General features: G+C 29.6%; 1 protein-coding gene across 1 annotated transcript in view; it reads right to left on the reverse strand.

The window, feature by feature from the left end:
- Positions 1-20268, reverse strand: part of LOC136080362 (mucin-2-like) — a 200982-nt gene that overhangs the window by 90645 nt on the left and 90069 nt on the right. The window contains 2 exon segments of the mRNA XM_065796978.1: positions 613-772; positions 14714-14781. Of these exon segments, the coding sequence (XP_065653050.1) occupies positions 613-772; positions 14714-14781 (228 nt within the window).

The following is a 20268-nucleotide window of genomic DNA, read 5'->3' on the forward strand; positions in this document are numbered from 1 at the left end:
AAGGTTGATTCAACTGTAGCTGCTATAGCTTTTGTTGTTGCCGTACGAGATTCGTTTTGCAGTACGAGATTGTGGTTGAGTCAGGTTTTGTTGTTGTAGCTTTGGTTGTTTTTTTAGGTTGATGTTGTTGACTCAGATATTCTTGATGTAGCTTCCGTTGTTGTAATAGGAAATTCAGTTATTGCTTTTGACTCATTGTAGCTTAAGTTTTCATAAGCCATTGTAGCTTAAGTTGTTGTAGCTGCTTCAGATATTGTTGTTGCAGCTGTAGTTGTTGTGGAAGCAATCAATTGTTGTGGTTGACTCAGGTGTAGCTGTTATAGCTTCTGTTGTTGCGGTAGGAGATTCATTTGTTGTGGTTGAGTCAGCATTGGTTGTTGTGGTAAAAGATTCAGTAGTTGTTGTTAACTCTGCTGTTGTTATTGCAGCTTCGGTTGTTGAGGTTGACTCAGCTGTTGTTTTAGCTTCAGTTGTTGTGGTAGGATATTTAACTGTTATGGTTGAATTAGCTGTTGTTGATATAGCTTAGGTTGTTGTGGTAGGAGATATAGTTATTGCTTTTGACTCAGCAGTTGTTAAAGCTTAAGTTATTGTGGTTGTTTCAGATATTGCTGCTGCAGTTTTATTTGATGTGAAAGGAGCATCAGTGGTTGTGGTTGACTCAGCTGTTGTTGAAACTGCAGTGGTTAAATCTGCTGCTGTTGTTGTGGTAGGATATTCTCTTGTTTTCGTTATTGCTGCCGTAGTTGTTTCACTTTCAACTACTGGTTTTCTAGTATTTATAGTGGTTTAAAAGAGAAAATTTGTATTATTTTTGGTAATCGTTGTATTTAAGCATTATTTAGATACGAATGAACAAAAAGTCGCTCAATAGAATTTATTACAATAATCTTGCAAGCAGGAACAAGAATACTTTTCTAAAATAAATTATTGGATTTCATATATATATATATATATATATATATATATATATATATATATATATATATATATATATATATATATATATATATATATATATATATATATATATATATATATACATATATATATATATATATACATATATATATATATATTTATATAAATATATACATGTATATATATATATATACATGTATATATATATATACATGTGTAAATATATATATACATGTGTATATATATGTATATATATATATAAATATATATATATATATATATACATATATAAGTATAAATATATGTGAATATCTATATATATATATATATATATATATATATATATATATATATATATATATATATATATATATATATGTATACATACATATTTATATATATTAGGAATACCCATAAGTAATCAATTATGTTTAGTGTGGTATGTTTGCCTCATTCCAGCTTAGACCGTGAATGAATAAACACGTGTTTGATTATTTAATATTATAATTCGTGGCCTTCAATTTTTAAATTTAAATATAAAATTTTTTTTACACATAAGGAATAAAATGGCGGACAACCAACCATTTGAAGAACATTTACTTAATTGCATGCTGTTTCATTTTCAGACGGGTGTTAATGCAAAAGTTTCGACAAAGAAAATTTGTGATGTGTATGGAGACGTATTAAAAGTCAATAAGTGTCAGCGTTGGTTTAGAATATTTTCTAATCATAATTTTGACTTTTCTGATAGCGATTGAAGTGGGCGCCTGATAGGGTTTGACAATGACGCTTTAAAAATACTGGTGGATAAAAAATACTGGTTTATCCGAAACATCCAGGAAATAGCAAACACGCTATTTCCTGGACATCTTCAGGAAGTTGGAAAGGTTTACAGGGATAGGAAATGGGTCCTACATCTATTGTCGGATCTATAAGATCAACGGCTTACATTTTGCTTATCTCTTTTGTGCAGACAAATAAATGATCCGTTTTTGCAAAGGGTTGTTACTAGTGATGAGGAATGGGTCTCGTACAACAACAACAAGGTAACCAATCAATGGCTTACTTTAAATCAACTGTAAACAGTTACGGCTAAATTGTATTGCGAATAATTGATAGATTACACAACCAATTGTTGGTAAAAATCCAGCTCTGGTTTACAGAAAAGGAGTAATACTGCAATATAATAATGCCAGGCTACATGCAACAAGATTAACCTAAGAAAATATAAGACAGCTAAATTGGAAGGTTTTACCACATCCCCCATATTCACCAGACATAGCACCATCCGATTTTTATCTATTCCGGTCCATGGAACATTCTCTGAAGAATAAAAATTTCAAAAAAGTCGATGATATTCAAAATCACTTGGAAGCATATTTTTCTTCAAAGAATACAGAACTTTATGAGCATGGAATTAAAACTATTCCAAAAAAATGGCAGAAGGTCCTAGATAACGATGGAAATTATATAATTGATTAGAATCAAAATTTAATATAAATATATTTATCTTTTTTTGTTGACACTTAAATAATTAATTACTTATAGGTACCTCTGATATATATATATATATATATATATATATATATATATATATATATATATATATATATATATATATATATATATTATATATTATATATTATATATATATATATATATATATATATATATATATATATATATATATATATATATATATGTAAATATATATATTTATATATATATATATATATATATATATAAATATATATATATATATATTTATAAATATATATATTTATAAATATATATATGTATATATATATTATATATATAGGGAAACTAGAAAGTTTGTTAAAAAATTAAGTCATTCTTCTCTGAAATCTTTCGAAATTGCCCTTGCCAATGATAAGCGTAATCCTAAAAGACTGTTTTCATACATAAATAGTAAACGCTCTGTAATAAATCAGATCTCATCTATGCGAATCACCAGTTCCAGTGAGATCATTAGCTCTGACAAAATTACAATAGCCAACTCACTTAACAATCAATTTCAATCAGTTTTCAGCAAAGAGCCATCCAATGACAATCTTCCCCGTTTTGATCGTAGAACTAACACAATCCTCAATAGCATATCTTTTGATACACTCTAATGGAACTCTCAGCACTAGATATATCTAAATCACTTGGTGTAGATAATGTCAGTCCTCACGTTTTACGCTTTTGTTCTACCTCAATGTCTTCTCCACTTACTCTCATCTTTCAAAAGTCATTTGACAATGGTGAAATTCCAAGCTCATGGTCCAAAGCAAATGTAACACCTTTATTTAAGAAGGGCTCCAGAATCGACCCATCAAACTATAGACCAATATCCCTCACCTCGATTCCGTGTAAAATAATGGAGAAATTAGTTATAAAGGCAATCATGCAGCATTTAAAATCAAACAATCTTTTATCAGATAGTCAACACGGATTTTTAGAGAAAAAAGCATGCATTACAAATCTCCTTGAAACAATGAACTTCTTGACTGGAAATATAGCCAGAAAGCTACCAGTTGACGTCGTATTTCTGGATTTTGCTAAAGCTTTTGACAAAGTCCCACATCAACGAATGCTTTACAAATTAAAAATGTACGGAATCGAAGGCAATCTTCTCAATTGGATAAAAGCTTTTCTACTCAACAGGTCTCAACGAGTCATCCTTGGCGACACTCAATCGAATTGGTTACCTGTGACAAGTGGAGTTCCGCAAGGATCAGTCTTGGGTCCAATTTTATTTGTTATTTTCATCAATGATCTGCCAGATGTAATAAGCAAAGAAAACAGTTGTAAGATTTACGCTGATGACACTAAAATCCTAAGCATTGTCAACTCACTTGCTGCTCAACTTCAACTCCAATCAGATATTGACCAAATTGTCCAGTGGACTAAATCTTGGCTCATGGAGCTAAATGCAAAGAAATGTAAGGTCATGCACTTTGGCCAAAAAAAATTAACACCTTTCAAGTACTCAATGGAGGAATTAGGCCCTTGTTCAATAACGACTCGAACTACATTGGAAGCAACTACCTCTGAGCGTGACTTGGGAATTCAAATTACCAATGATCTTAAAGCAGGAACCCAATCCATCATTGCCTCATGTAAAGCAAATCAAATGCTAGACATCCTAAAACACACTTTCCAATCTCGTGATGCTTCTTTATGGAAACAATTCTACTCCACCTACATCCGTCCTTCACTTGAGTTTGCAATTCCAGCTTGGAACCCTCATATGGCGAAGGATGAACAAACTATTGAATCAATACAGCGCAGAGCCACAAAAATACCAGACAAACTAAAAAAGTTAGACTACAAGTCCAGATGTTTACAACTTGGCTTATCTTCTCTTGTTGAACGTCGTAAACGTGGTGACCTTATCCAAAAATATAAAATTATTAATAACATCGACATAGTCAACTGGCACTTTCCTCTCATCACAATTCCACCAAGAGCAAATCACAGAGAAAGAATTCACCGTGAAAAGTACAGCAATAATTTAGCTCGTTTCCACTTTTTCAACAATCGCATTGCCAATGCATGGAATATGTTACCGGATAGAGTAATCGGTTCTCCAACTGTCAACAGTTTTAAAGCGAACCTTGATAAGCTCTAATGTTACTACAGCTCGCAGCTATCCTTAGTGAAAGTTGCAATATGAGCTTCACAAAAACTAACTATAATCTGACATTCTATGATTTTTATTTTGTCAATTATTTTTACTTTTGTTGTGACAAATATATACTACTACTACTACTACTATATATATATATATATATATATATATATATATATATATATATATATATATATATATACATGTATATATATATATATATATATATATATATATATATATATATATATATATATATATATATATTTATATATAGATATCAGATATCTATAAATATATATATATATATATATATATATATATATATACATATATATATACATATATATACATATATATATATATATATATATATATATATACATATATATATATATATATATATAAATACTTTACCTATTTTATTATTTTCACTTAAATTTTTATACAACCAGGCTTCACTCTTTAGCAACAATAAAAATTGGAATATAGATTTTTATTGTCTAATTGAGTGAATATTAGAAGTTATCTTGATTTTTTTGCATTTGAACATGCTTCTAAAATATTTTCAATAATATTGATTCTCTCAAATGTACTTATTGGGGCTTTTTTAACCCATTTTGTCATCATTCAAATAAAAATCATCATCTCCACTTTGTTCAATGCTTTTAAGTCTATCAAGAACTTGGGCTTGCAAATCTTAAATCCGCTAAAATTTTTTCTGCAAATTTCAAGCAAAGTGTATTAAAATTCTAAACAAAGAATAAAATCAAAAAAAAACGGATATACGGTTTATTTAAATATCAACAAGATGCATGGATGTATCCAAGTTACATGAATGTAACAACATTAAAAAATCTTATGTTTTGGAGTAATTTTTTTTTAACAGTTTTATAATCATTGTTCTCTAGTTGTGCAACTTAAACAGCCTTGCTGTTTCTTCTCTTATTGAAAATATTTATATTTATATATATTAATAGTTTTTTTTTTTTTATGCAAATATAAAAAACAAAAAAAATTCACGTTAAATTGTCATCTCTTGAACTAAAATTCTACCTTCACTAGTTTTTCTTAACTTCTCATCGCATTTAAATGTATATATATATATATATATATATATATATATATATTCAGCGGCGGGATTCAGCCGGTTCGCAAGAGCCGGTGCGAACAATCTGAAAGAGTCTTAAATTAGTTCATGTTGTATTTTATGTTATTTCTTAGAATAAATCCTGAAAATGAAGAGACAGAAGAGCATGTTCCACTTTGTACAAAAAGTTAGAAGAACTGCAGATACTCTGGATGAGACTGCTTTGTCTTCAGATACTGATACTGCAACCCTGCATGATGCTATGGTAGAAGAAGAAATAGATACCATATTAGTTCCTAATCCAGTGCTACAAGAGAAAAATACTGATTCATCTCAGGATACTATGCTGCAGGAAGAAATGAGTCCAACCTCAGCTACCAATGCTGTTCATCAAAAGCAACAACTTCCAGACTGCTGGTATGAAACAATATGATTCATTCAAACAAAAATATGATAGATTACTTATGCAGGATAAAAAACTTGGTTTCTTGCATTGTGGAAAATTTAATTCTCTGAATATGAAACGTGTATATATTTCAATGGAAAAAGTGTCAAGTACTAGCATCAGGTAAGAACAAAACAACCGAGCAAGCTTCCCTCAGAAAGGAAATGAATGAACATTTTACATCCAAGGGTCATGCAATTTGTGTAAATCAAGTTTATGCCTGTAAATATGATACCATTACCAAAAGCATTGATAAAGCTAATGAGAAGTACATCAGCTCAATATGCAAAGTTTTCAACACAGTGTATAGCTTAGCAAAAAGAAGCAAGCCATTTAGTGATGCGGAAGATGAAATTGAACTCCAAATTAAAAATGTAATTGACATGGGTTTTTGCCTTCATTCCCGCAAAACTGCAGTAAAAATAGTATCTCACATTGCAAAGGTCATTAAAGGTCAAATATTTTCAAAGATTATTGAAGAAGGCCGTAAAATATGAGTCTGTTCTTATAATCTATGTGAAAGTGGAAGATAATGAGCTGTCTCCAACGATTTTTCTGGGACTTGTGGAACTTGAAGGACAATGAGGAGAAAACATACACAGGTGTTTTCTCAGAATAGAATAGTGTTAGTTTTAACAGAATAGTGTTAGTTTTGGTATGGATTTTTTGAAAAAAAAATCTCATTGCTTTTTGCTCAGATGAGGCCAGTGTGATGCTTGGACAATCATCAGGTGCGGGTGTAAGACTGAAAAAAGATTTTCCTAATATAATACTTTGATATTGCTTAAACTATCGGCTGCAACTTTTTGAATGATGTCATAAAGGAAATAAAACAAGTCAATCACTTCAAAATCTTTATGGATAAAATATATTCAATCTTTCACCAGACAAACAAAATTCAAATGCAGTTGTACAGTATTTCTTAGCAGCTGGGACATGAGATCCTAAAAATAGGCAGAATTTTAGGGCCAAGATGGGCTGCGTTTAGTTTGAGTGCAGCACAAGCAGTGGAGTGGAATTATTCTGTTATGCATGAATATTTCTGCAGCAATGCAAAGTTTTTAGGAATGGCTGCACGGATGTCTTACAAGCGTTTCTTAAGTGACTTGGCACACATAATAGATATACTTCATGAAATTTCTCTTCTTTCAAATGTATTGCAAGCCAGAAGTGTACACTGCCAATTGCTGAGAAATTAATTAAGAGGACAGTAAAAGCATTTAAAATGCTCAAGAAAGATAGAGTACAACATGAAAAAGAAGTTATTGTAAAAGTAGACTCTGAAAAACTTCAAGAAAATAGGTTTTGCTGACAATTCTAAATTTGTCAATTTGCCAAGAGAGAAGCTGTTGAATTCTATGATCCAGAACATGCAGAAAAAGTTAATGGATTCCAACCATTTTTCAAGTAGAGATAATGATAAAGGTTCACATCTAATGTATGATCTCATAAACTTGGTCGAACCTAAATCATGGAACATTGAAGAGGTCACTATACCATGGATGGAGGCAGAAGAAAAACTTTGTATGTTTTAGGAAACTTCCTCCTGCAAAACTGATGTTAATGATTTTAGAGACTTTGTTAAAAGCGCAATACAGAATGATGAAAACCACACCATACCACCAAGTGTTAGAAAAACCAAAAGTATTGTGAATACCATAGCTGTCAGTTAAGCAGAAACTGAAAGAAGCTTTTTAAAAATTAAAATTATCTGTTCAGATAAAAAAAGTTGCTTGTTAAAAATGTAAACAATTTAATGATTATAGATTTGCTGGGTCTACTACTAGAAAACTGGGATCCCCAATCATCTGCAAAATCATGTTGAAAACAAAATCATTCTGCTGATGACAGTCGTGTAAAACAATAAAAGTTGAAAATCTGCAATGAAAATCAAGCTGCTATTTGGTATTACTTGAAATATATATGTGTGTGATTTGTATTTGATTTATTTTAATTTTGTTTATATGCATATACATACAATTGCTAATCTGTTAGTTGAACCATAAGTTAATATTCGATAACTATAACTAAATAATTACAGTTAAAGAATAGTCTATACTTACTTTAACGCATGCGTAAATATAAAATATTTTCAAAATGGTTAAAAAAACATAGTTTGAAAGTTGGCAATTTTTCAACTTATGTAAGTTGAAAAACTGTTAACTTTCAAACAATGTTTTTTTAACCATATTGAAAATATTTTATATTCACACATGGGTTAAAGCATAAGTTATTGGTATCGATTATGTTATTTTTAACATTACTTTTAGTATTATGTAGCATAAATGAATTATCTAACTTTTGTTTCCGATAACAGCAATTAGTGCAAAAATTATTTTTTGTAACCTTATAAGCAAAATCTGTTTCCGTGAACCGTTTGTGAGTGATTTAATAATTTCAGACTTAATGTTGTTCTGTTTTCTTTAAAAAATAGACTTCTTCTAGCTTTTTTATTAGTATTAGATCAAAATCTAAGAAACGCCGTCATTATTGAATACTTGTTTATCAGCAAAACTTGACTTTAAAGGTGATTTTGCTGACTTTTGTATTTGAGATTAATTCACTTACCATTTCATTGCTTAGATACTAATTTTTTTTTTAATTATTATTTTCATTCTGCAGCTCAACTAAAAATTGCTGTACTTCTAAGTTAAGTTCATTAACTTTTAATATGGTATTGCTATTTTTTAAATTGGTGTTGCTATTTAAGTCTCCATACCCGTTAAAAGTATTGCATTCAATAATTATTTTTTCATGTATATTTTTTGAATTTCCCTCAATAGTCATAAAATCGTTACTTTTATCCTTATTACAATTTCCTCCAGCAACTTTTCTTTTTTTTTCCCCTTTTCATCACGTTTAGCCATGGCCTCGTTTTTATTTGGACAGCTCTTCCGGTACTGTATCGTATTTCTCACTAACGAACTGTACCGAGATTGGAGATTTAATAACTTTAAATCTAATATGCCTTTTATTTGAAAGGCGGTCAGTTTTGTCATTTTCAAATAAGTTTTAAGAAAAAACCAAAACGATTAAAAGTTCAATCGAGTCCAACCCAGTAATTTTTGGATTTCAATGCCAATAAATTCATTTTGAGAACAATTTGAAAGGTAATGCTCCTGAAGCCATTGACACTTTCTCTGGTAATAACTTTTATCACGTGTTCCTTGAGAATTGGGTCATAAAGTGAAACAGTTCCAGCAATCCTAAAAAGTTTCCGTTTTGAAAATCTTCTATTAGGTTAATTTTCCAAGAAAAGCAAACCCATGTTCACCAAGGAACAGAATCGCACCCTAGATTCGTTTCAGGATTTTTCTCCATGTGACTGCTTTATTGCGGATACGGCTATTCATAAAATTTTCAATCGACTGATCACTTTTCATTCAAACTTCCAATTCACGCCATTTGATGAAGCATTGCTTATTGGCTTTTGTTCAGTTCAGGAATTTGACTTATCAGATTCTTCCATATCCTCATCCTCAAATCATTGCAACGTATGAAGTCAACGTATGAAGTCTTTTTTGTTAAACCGCTTCTTTTGCTTTTGTGATTTTTAAATTTGAAGCTCCTGATGGATAGGGGGATTTTTTTTTCCAGGGAGGTGTAGGAGTTGTTCCACCCCCCAAAACTGTCATATGTGCAATATTTTACTGTGATATGTGCAAGTTGGCATATTTGACATTTAGCAAATTTCAAGTACCAAGGACCAAATTTTTTTTATGGTTATTAGTTGCCAAAAAACACATACGACCTTCCCCCTCCTCATGCGAGACCTCATTGGTCTTGTAAATGTATATACATATATATATACATATATATATATATATATATATATATATATATATATATATATATATATATATATATATATATATATATATATATATATATATATATATTTAAACAACTTTAAAAAGTATTCTACACAATAGAGTGCTCAATGTTCTTAAAAGAACAGAGCAATTATATTAGTAGTAGAAAATCACTTAACAAAAATTTTTTCCATTTAACACTGTGTTTCATCAACAAAGATTCATCAGAAATAGATGATCAAATTAATAAAACTTCAATTTATACCAAAAATTAAATTACAGGAAGTCGCAAATGTCTTAACTACTGTAAATTTTCACACATTTGTGGAATTTGCTGACACTATTATAAAAAGAATTCTTTAGAAATGATTACTTATGCTATTTTTTTTAAATGTTTTTTTAAAAAGGGTAGTTAATGTAAATATTATTTGAACTCATTTATTTTTATAGTTTTTTAGGAGAAACTTATTTTCGTGCCTACATTTAGAAATTAATTCCGATCTTTTGTTTAATAAGCGTTCTTGATTTGCATGTGTAATTATTTCAAATTTTTCTTGTAGGCATAGTATGCATTTTTTGGAAATGTTGTTATATGCAGGCGCTGTTTGAAGGATAGACCAATTCAGTATAAAATCATCAATATTTTTTTCTTTTAATTCCCATATATATTTTGACAGCATGGTGTCTTTTGAATTTCAAATTGAAATTCAAAAGACACCATGCTGTCAAAGTTACACTTCCTGTAATTTAATTTTTGGTATAAATTGAAGTTTTATTAATTTGATCATCCATTTCTGATGAATCTTTGTTAATGAAACACAGTGTTAAATGGAAAAAAAATTTTGTGATTTTCTACTACTAATATATAAATATATATATATATATATATATATATATATATATATATATATATATATATAATATATATATATATATACGCCATTTTTAAAAATTAGGTTTGATCACGTGACAACTTTCTTCACAAATTTTAAGACCAACTTATAAATAGCTTTTTCAGGCCAAGGTCATTTCTATTGACTACGCTTACTCTATTGTTAGCAGCATTGAACATTTTGTATTAAATGTTTGTCCGCAAAGTTGTAACTGTTTTATTTTAAGGCGTAATGACAAAAATTTTGATGAAAAAAAAAGATGCAGGGGCACCCCCTAGAGGACCCAACTTCGAGCAATTTGCTCGGGTGACAAAGTATATTTAAAAATAACACGATATTTTTGAATCTTGGTGTGTTTCGTAATTTTGCATTACATTTTCAAAAGATTCGTTTTACAATAAATAAAAAAAAAAAACTCTCTTATAAATATTAAAGATCGGAAGACTTTACAGAAAAATATTATTGGCCAAAAAATAAACGTAAAAAACCAATAATAAAATTACAAAATGACTCAGTAAATAACCAATCATTATAATTAAAATACTATAAACTGTCATTTTAATTAAATAGTTAATGTAATAATGGAAAGTTTGTTTACTAAGGGAGGGATTTTCCCATTTAACATGAAGCGTTCCTTTTACTTTTAATTTATGTTAAGTTGAAGCGGTATCTAAAATCTCAAACGAATTTCAAGTTTTTACAATAAAGCGATGTAGTCAACTGTTTATGTATATGAGATTTTTTGTTAGTTCTAAGGTGCTCAATAATTCTAATTGTTAAATGTCTGGAAGTTTCTTCAATATATCTGGCATTACAGCCAGCGCAAGAAAGTTTGTAAACAATATTTACAAGCTTTTTTTCTATTTAAGCAGCTTTGGAAGTGGATCTTTTAAACAAAAACTATTTTTTATTTTATTAGTTGTAAATAATAATTTAAATAGAACATCTTTGCATTATTTATAAACAATTTTTTTAATTTTCATTTTAGTATAATTAGAAAAATTTCCAACAAATTGAAGCTTGAAGTACTATATATTTGAGTTTTTAACTAAGGTAAAAACAGAAGGGATTTTTTTTACCGATATATATTTAATTTCAGAGTCAATAATTTTTTCCGGAAATTGATTATTTTGTAAAAAAAAAGGAATATTTTTTATGTCTTTATCAAATCCCAGCCAAGTATTATTAATTTTATATGTTCTATCAATTAGACGAGGTTAAGACCAAAATTGTTGCGAGAGGGAACAGAGCTAAAAATTTTTTGTAACGAACCTGTATAAACTGATATAAGTTTTTTTTATGGTAAAGATTGATAAATTTCTTGATCTCTTTGATAAGATTATCATTAATCTTATAAATTTTTAAGAGTTTTTTGGAGTTGGTTACGTCTTTTTGTTTATAATAAGATTACGGTAACGTGTGTCTAAATTATATGTCCTAAAAACAAAATGTTTGCAAAATACAGAGTAAATCTGATCAACGGCCCTAAAATTATTTAAGTATTTAAGGGGTAACAAACAAAAAAGCAACTTTTCTTTGAATCACAAAACTTTACTAAAAACGATAGATTGAAAAATAAGGGAAGACAATCATATTAAGTACTACAGAAAGTTTCAGCACTTCAGAAGTTTCCTGTATTCAGTTATAGGGAATCATTTTTGTTTGTATTTTAGTACAAATTTTGTACAGCTGTACCTACCTGTACGAAATTTTTTAATTGAAGGAAAATTTTTAAAGCCTGATTACAAGGAAAGATTTATTTTTATCATTAATTGATAAAAAAGACTAATAAATAAAGATAAAAATGGCTTATACATGTTCTAATATTAGAATCCAGTTTGCACTTTTTTTTTTAGTTTTGGGATAAAGATTTTGCTGATGACAAGTAAAATATAGTTAGCGGAGCAAGGGTAGGAAGTTAAAAAGCTTGGAGTGGGTAGAAAATTTATGTATTGACACTCAAATGAATATTGGTACAACCAAGGGAGAGGGTGGGGAGGGCTCGAATACAAGGGTAGTAAGAACTGTATTCCAGATCTAATAAAAGAAGGGGGCAGGTCTTAATAAAAGGGTGGATGGGAATTTTTTGAAATAACATGTTATACCACAATTTCAATAGGATTTATTATGCTTAGGGAAGAGTGGCGCACCATGATATGTTTTTGGCTTTTGCTTTGTAACAATTTTTTTAGCACGCCTTTTTTTGACGATTGGTTTAATTTGTTGAATAAATTTATACCTACATAATTAATTTTATCAATTACCAAAACATAACAGACTATTTAAATTAAAATTAGAAATTTGTATCAAGGAACCCCACCCAAAAAGTACCTGAATACAAACTATGAGCTGCATTAAAAAAGTAAATAATAAGTATAAAACCTGGAGAAAAGGCAGAATTTTTCTTGAAACCAATAATTATAACCCAAATAATGCATGCATGCAAAAATTTAGCCTAAACATTTTTCTTTATTATTCTTTACCATAAATACAGCATGTCTCGAAGGTTTGGGATCTCTTTAAAGTAAAATTAGAAATTTGTGTCAAGGTACCCCACTCAGCTTGATGCCGATAGACACATTAAACAACATACCTTAAAATTAGCAACTTTGAAATCTCGTAAATTACTTTGTCAACAAAAAAATATAAAACTCGACCCCTCGCAGGTCTAATGATATGAAATGACAAAAAATTTTTTTTCAAAACATAACCCTAGTAGTAACTACTTCACCATATGAAAGTGCTTGTACACTGAAAGTTTTTAATCTTATCAGTGACTGATTAGGGGGCGTATCTTGCATTTTTCGGTGTTTGAGATAGCTAACTTCTTGACATAGAGCTAACACCAAATCTTTACATATGTATACTTTTATCACATAAGGATTTTTTTCAAAAAGTTGCGATGTTTGGAGCCTGGAAAGAAAAAAGCACTAAAATTTTGGACACAGCAGCACGAAACGTGAGAGCAACAAGTTGATAAAATACTATTTTTATTATTCTCCATTAAAGTTAAATTCATTGATAAATATTAAATTTTCTACAAATAACATTTAAAAGTTATGGCTATATATAATTTGCAACCTCTTCAAATTGAGAGGAAATTAAGTTTATATGGTCAAAATTTTTGAACGCTGAGAGATTAAACTATGAAATTTAAAATTAATTAAAGAATATAACCTTTGTTGAAAATAGTAGAAAAATTATATATATATATATATATATATATATATATATATATATACATATATATATATATATATATATATATATATATATATATATATATATATATATATTGAAAATTAATTAACTTACTCTCCCGTTTATTAAGCACCTAAGAGAAGATGTTTTAAAGTTCTTAATTTATAGTCATGAAACTATTTATTTCGAAAATTTATTGCTTTCAGGTTTGATGGCACATATTGTATGTATGACTTCAATTATTATTTTTACTTTTTTTTTGATAATTTTTGATAAATATAATTTTTTTAACATGTGTTTATAATTGTTATATGTGTTTATAACTGTTATTTAAGGCTTTATGTGTTTGTAAATAGTATATATGATTATTTTTTGTTATTTCCGTGTTTTCAAAGTTATGCAAACTGATAACGTGCAGAGCAAGATTTAACATCCAAGCGGTGTATTTGTAGCAGAGGGATAAATTGGCAGCGTTTAGTGCTAAGTGGTTTTACAGCTTTAAAGCTAGATTGTGTTGTCTGGCCTTTTTTAACACATAGTAATGTTTGTTAATATATAGCGAAATGTGTTGGAAAGACTAAGCTTTTTTTATTTTAGGTGCCCCAAGAAGTCCTTACGTTCTTATCACAGAGCACCGCGCAAGAGCATTTGAAAAGAAGTTCAAGCCTCCTTTTTTACCGATGTTATAAAATTTAACCAGAAGTAGCTTTAAACCACCGATCTCTAACTTCTGAGGCAAGCGCGCTAACCACTGTCCTACGGCCGCTTAGGTAATTTGCAAACTCCTAAAATAATAATAATTGAAAAATTAATATTAAACTAAATGCTCATCCGCGGTGCTTTGTAATAAGATCGTAAGGACTTCTTGGGGCACCTAAATCAAATTTAAAAAAACAATATTTTAAAAGTTTAATAGAACTATAAATACTTTATCAAAGTTAAATAGAACTATAAATATAGAAATCTAAATTTGTTTTTAATTTTTCATTTATCGTTTGTTTTTTTTTGTTTCTTTTTTTCCCTAGATTTTCGCGTCAAGAGTGGATACTCTCCCTACTTACAAATAAGTAATGTGTTCTTAAAAATATGCTATATGCTATTTTTGTGTGTTATCGTTGTAACGTTATTTTGATGTTTTGTAAACGTTGTAACGTTGTTTTGATGTTTTGATAGACAAGCTTACCTTCCCCCTTGGTGTCTATAGTTAAAAATGATTATTAAGTAGTTTACTGAAACTTACTTTAATCATTCACTAAAAGCCAAATTCTTTTTTTTTGTTAAACTAAGGACGTATTAATAGCAGACCTATTTATAGGTCCTTGGTTAAACTAAAAAAGTGTGAATCTGTTACTCTGCAATGACATCACTTTCATTTTAATACTAAAATTTTGTAATAAAGATACTATATCAAAATACTATATTAGCAAGCTAATGATAACGGCTTATACTATATTATTGCAAACAACGACCTGGTCACATCGATGAAGTAATGTAATGTAGACGTTTTCAATTTAAAATTGCAGTGTGATACAGAAAAAACAATGAAGAAATGCTTCACAATGATGCATATTATAAAAAGACTTTTAAAAGGAACTTCTGATTTCAAAATCAGTTTTCACTTGGGTCATATTAACTTTAAGGAGGATCCAGACACCATTTATGAGACTTTATTTATAACATTTTATGCCGAATAGTATGCTTACTTTCCAATTATTAAAAAAAGCCGTTTAAATAAAAAATATATATAATATTTGGGTTACTAAGAGTGGTAAAAGATAAAACAGAAACTATACATGAAATATCATAAAACAAAATTATCTGAAAATGAGAAAATGTACTAAGGTTTTAAATACTTGTTGGAAAAAATTTGTAAACGCTTAAAAAAAAAGTTTTTCAAGAATATTTGACAAATTTAAAAATAACTAAATAAATAATATTTAAATAAATAAAAAATTAATACTAGACAAATTTAAAAACACCTTTAAGCACACTTGGCTAGTACTAAAAGAAATTACCAGCATTTTAAAAACAGGGCCAGGTTTCATTCCCCAGATGGTTTAGTTGATAACAATTGTAATCATGAATCAAACGCTATATCTGATGAATTTAATAAGACTCCCTTTACTCCAGCTGCCTTTAATGATTTTTTAGAAGCAATGAATAATTGCAACTGTTCCAAAGAAGTATACTCAGAATTATCTTTTAATAAATTCGAAGTGCTTTCCAATCACTAAAATATTAAAAAGCTATCAGATCTGACGGAATTAATGGTGACTAACTATTTTCCAGTGTTTTGATCATCTTAATGAAATTCTTTTAAAAGTTTATGAATCATCTGTCCGCCAGGGAGTTTTTCCTGAACAACTACGAACTGCAAAAGTTATTCAGGTTTTGAAAGAAGGAGATTATTACAATATCAGTAACTATTACCCTATAACTATCTTTTCTATCTTTTCAAAAATCTTAGAGCGCATTATTTATACAATAGAGTGTTATTATTATCTAGCAGAAAAAGGAGAGGCTTATGGTAATGCAATGTTATGCTAATGTATAATGTTGAAGACAAAACTATTAAAAAGAAAAAGGCCAGAGTTCAGGAGCTCACGGCTAATCTGAACAAGTTGGTTGGTAACAGAGCCGTCCCAAGGGAAAACGTATATGGGTGTCTAACCCCATAAGAAATTAATTAGTCAGCAAATTTGGACACTGCAGTGGGCAAAATTGGATCTGTAGTTGGCAGTCGGCATAGGTCAACCAACAACAACTTTATTTTTATTATTTAATCTTAATCGGCAAAAAATTCTTTCTTGGCTTTACTCGGCAAAAAACAGATACGTCACCCCCTTTTAAGATCTCTTTGGGACGGCCCTGATTGGCAATATGAAGTCAAAACAAAAATCAAGGGCTGAAGAGAACATAAATCAGGTAATATTGTTACATCATGTAATAATAAGATACAATAATAGTATTTGAGAAAATGAATAACAACCATGACTATCTTTATACTAAAAGGTCTTGTAAACGAACAAAATGTACGGTTATACTGGTGTTCATCCATAAAGTATGTACCCAGGTGTAGAGGGGGGGGGGGGTTTCCAAAAGCCTACGAACGCGTACAAGAGGGGGAGTGGGTGTTAAAGACAGTGAGTACGTACGCGGTTTGACTATCTCTCCTAAACATGATTTTATTTTTTTTTAAACATTGAATTTCACGTGTAACAAATCAGAATTGTGTTTTTTTTTTTATAATTAATGAGGAATTTTCTCTCCTCGTTATTTCTCTTTAAATAATAAGGAGAGAAAAAATGCGTGAGTACGCGGAGGAAAGGGGGTCTTTGAAAGCGTACAGGTTCGCATAAGGGGGAAGGGGGTCCTAAATCAGTGATTTTACAGCGTACGTACTTTATGGATACCCCCTGGGGGCTAGTATTAAACAGAAGTTAAAGCGAGAAGTTGATTATATATTATACTTCAAAAGTTAGAGTTATCGAGTGTTCTGAACGTGTTGTTTATAGTTAACATTAAATTTAAAAAATGTTAAAGAAACGTTGTGTAATGAGTTGCAATGGCAAATATAAAATATAAAATAAAAAAAAGATATTTCGATAACCAGCTGATAAAAAAGAACGTTTAAACCATATTCACAACTTGAGGAATGTTGGAGATACCTTAATACTTACTTATTTCTAACTTGAAGAATATTGGAGATAATACAATGTAAACCTTAATACAACAAAGTTTATGTACTTTGGAAAATTTTGATGCAATGATTATTCGTGGTTTTGAGTAATATTCTTTATCTAGATTGCTATATGACAGACTGAGACAAGACTATCAGCTTCCAAGTATTTCACTTTTTCAAAAAATTATCTCAAAAATTACATCAAAAAATCTCGACTAATTTTAATTCATAAGTGAGATTTTTAAAAAGGAAAAAACAGCTATGAAAAAAAATGTTTCTTATTATTAGATGAAGTCTACGTAAAACCTTCTATTGCATATTGCTCAAGGTCTTTATTAGGAAAAGCTGTATTCACTAGCATTAATCAATTTAAGTTTTATGTTGGTTTTAATTTGGCGTGGTCCAAAATATTTATGTCGTATGTTACCAGCATTCAAACTCAATGCTGGTTTTTTATTTGAGCAGACAAACCATTTGATTGACTGTGTTCATAAGTTAGATAAAGAGTCAATTGCGTGTTACTTGATAGATTTACAACAACACGTTTTGAAAAAATGTTTGTTAAACTTGTTATGCTTCAACTTTTATCCTTTGGTATTTATTTTATAAACACTCAGCAAATATAAAAAAAAAGTCAGAACACTTAAAACCAAATTAACTTTTTAAGTTGGTATAAATGAAGATGAAGTGGGACAAAACGAAGCAGGTTATGGTTGTGAAAAGTTTAAACTTTCAGATGGTGATTCATCAAGTGTTTTTTATAAATTACGTGAACTGGAAGTAACGCTGGGTACAAATGTTAAAAAAGCCCTAATTTACATTTCTGGGTGTGTTACAAAAACTGAAATAGACAAAAGTATAAAATTTTATTATTAAAATATGCGGACTATGTTAAAGAGATTAATCGTGGAGGTCTCAATATACCGTTTGACAATACCTGTCAATGGACCATGTTTTGTTTTGTCATGTTGTCGAAGCCTGTTATGTAATATACTTATATTAGGTTTTTATGGTTTTGGGATAAAAAAGGAAGTCGAAGTAATTTTATGTAATATTTTGTTTAATTACCATAGTATTCTTTATAAACCCAGATCATCAATAGAACCGAAATAAAAACTTTTAAAGTTGTCAAAGTGAACAGAATTTTTATATTTATTCATATTTTTATTTGTAATTAATCTAATGTTTTTTGAACATATTATTAATTAAGCTCACTTTATTTTTTCACAATTTCCAAAATGTCGATTTCTTCTAAAATAATTGTGACTCAATGAATCTTTAAGATTCATTAAATTAAAAATAGTTGGTAATTTTAAAAACCAATTTTATATACTCGGTAGATGTAGAAGTCTTTTATATACTCGGTTGATGCCAAAACGAAGCAATTTGCTTTAAGGAAAGAAACACGTCTAGATAGTTCCAGTCATGTTAATGGGGGTTTAAAACAATCTCCATTCAAGTCACGTGGATGGTCAAATTTTTACAGCAACTTTAAGGAATATGTAAGACGTTTGCTCTTTTTTAGGCCTCAAGAGTGTTTGCTTTAGAAGTCAAGACGATTAAGTTTGGATCCTAATCGGAACTACCGCTGCTAACAAACAAACTCTCGCTTACGGAATTTTAATTTATTTGTTTTGATTAGGACTCGCAATAAGGTTATCGCCGCAAAGCACAAGCTCATCCCGTTTGTCTACGCAGACCTCGAAATTAAACCAGATAGGCTTGGAAAATCCGACGCAGTATTTTATTCCGGTCTCACTTATGTTACTATTCGACCTGAAAAACATTCATCATTGACATCATATGCTCTCAGATTAGACTTTGAAAAACAATTAACTCTGCCAGAGTTCGATTCCATTTTAAAAGACCCTTCGACCAAGTTGGTCAAGCCAGTGGTTGTCTTCAGTGTTGATGGTGAACCGTATGAAACTTCACGATACGTTAAAGTCATCGAAATGGTTGTAGGCTTTTTTTCACAATTTTTATTGCGATCTATTAATTTATTATGTTTCTTCTAACTTATTAATTTTTTTTGTTTACAGAAATTTATGATTTTCTTACAAATAATTTGGTGTTATTCATTATGAAAAATGTGCCAGGATGGAGTGCTTTCAATCAACCCAAGAGAAAGATAGTTTAATAAGAGTAAAGAATTGGCGGAATTGATCCTCCCTCCATATAAAGCAGGGCTTATTGAATTAATTATCTGCACTGCAATTTATATTTAAGTTAGGACAGTGGATATTCTTTTAGAGAAACAGATTTTTAATTCCGCTGAAAAAAGGTGTGCCTCGGTTTTTTCAAGTCTGATGATTGATCAGTTTCCAACGGTGGCTAAGTACATCGATCCAGACAACAAAATGGAGCTCAATGCTCATCATCTCTTATTAAAGGTTCAGAACTGGTTTGCTTCTTATGTGTGCACCAGTCAAAATTTTACGCAAATGGTAAAATGTGAGGATCCCGGATGTTGCTCTTTGGAAAAGAACTCTTATTTCCATACTATTCCATGTTTACTTCTACCTATTCCAATTCGTCAATCAAAATATGGCTTGAAAGAGTAGCCGTTTCAGACCTTGCCAGCAAGAAT

The sequence above is a fragment of the Hydra vulgaris genome, chromosome 05 (assembly GCF_038396675.1).
Source record: "Hydra vulgaris chromosome 05, alternate assembly HydraT2T_AEP".
NCBI classification, from domain to species: Eukaryota; Metazoa; Cnidaria; class Hydrozoa; order Anthoathecata; family Hydridae; genus Hydra; species Hydra vulgaris.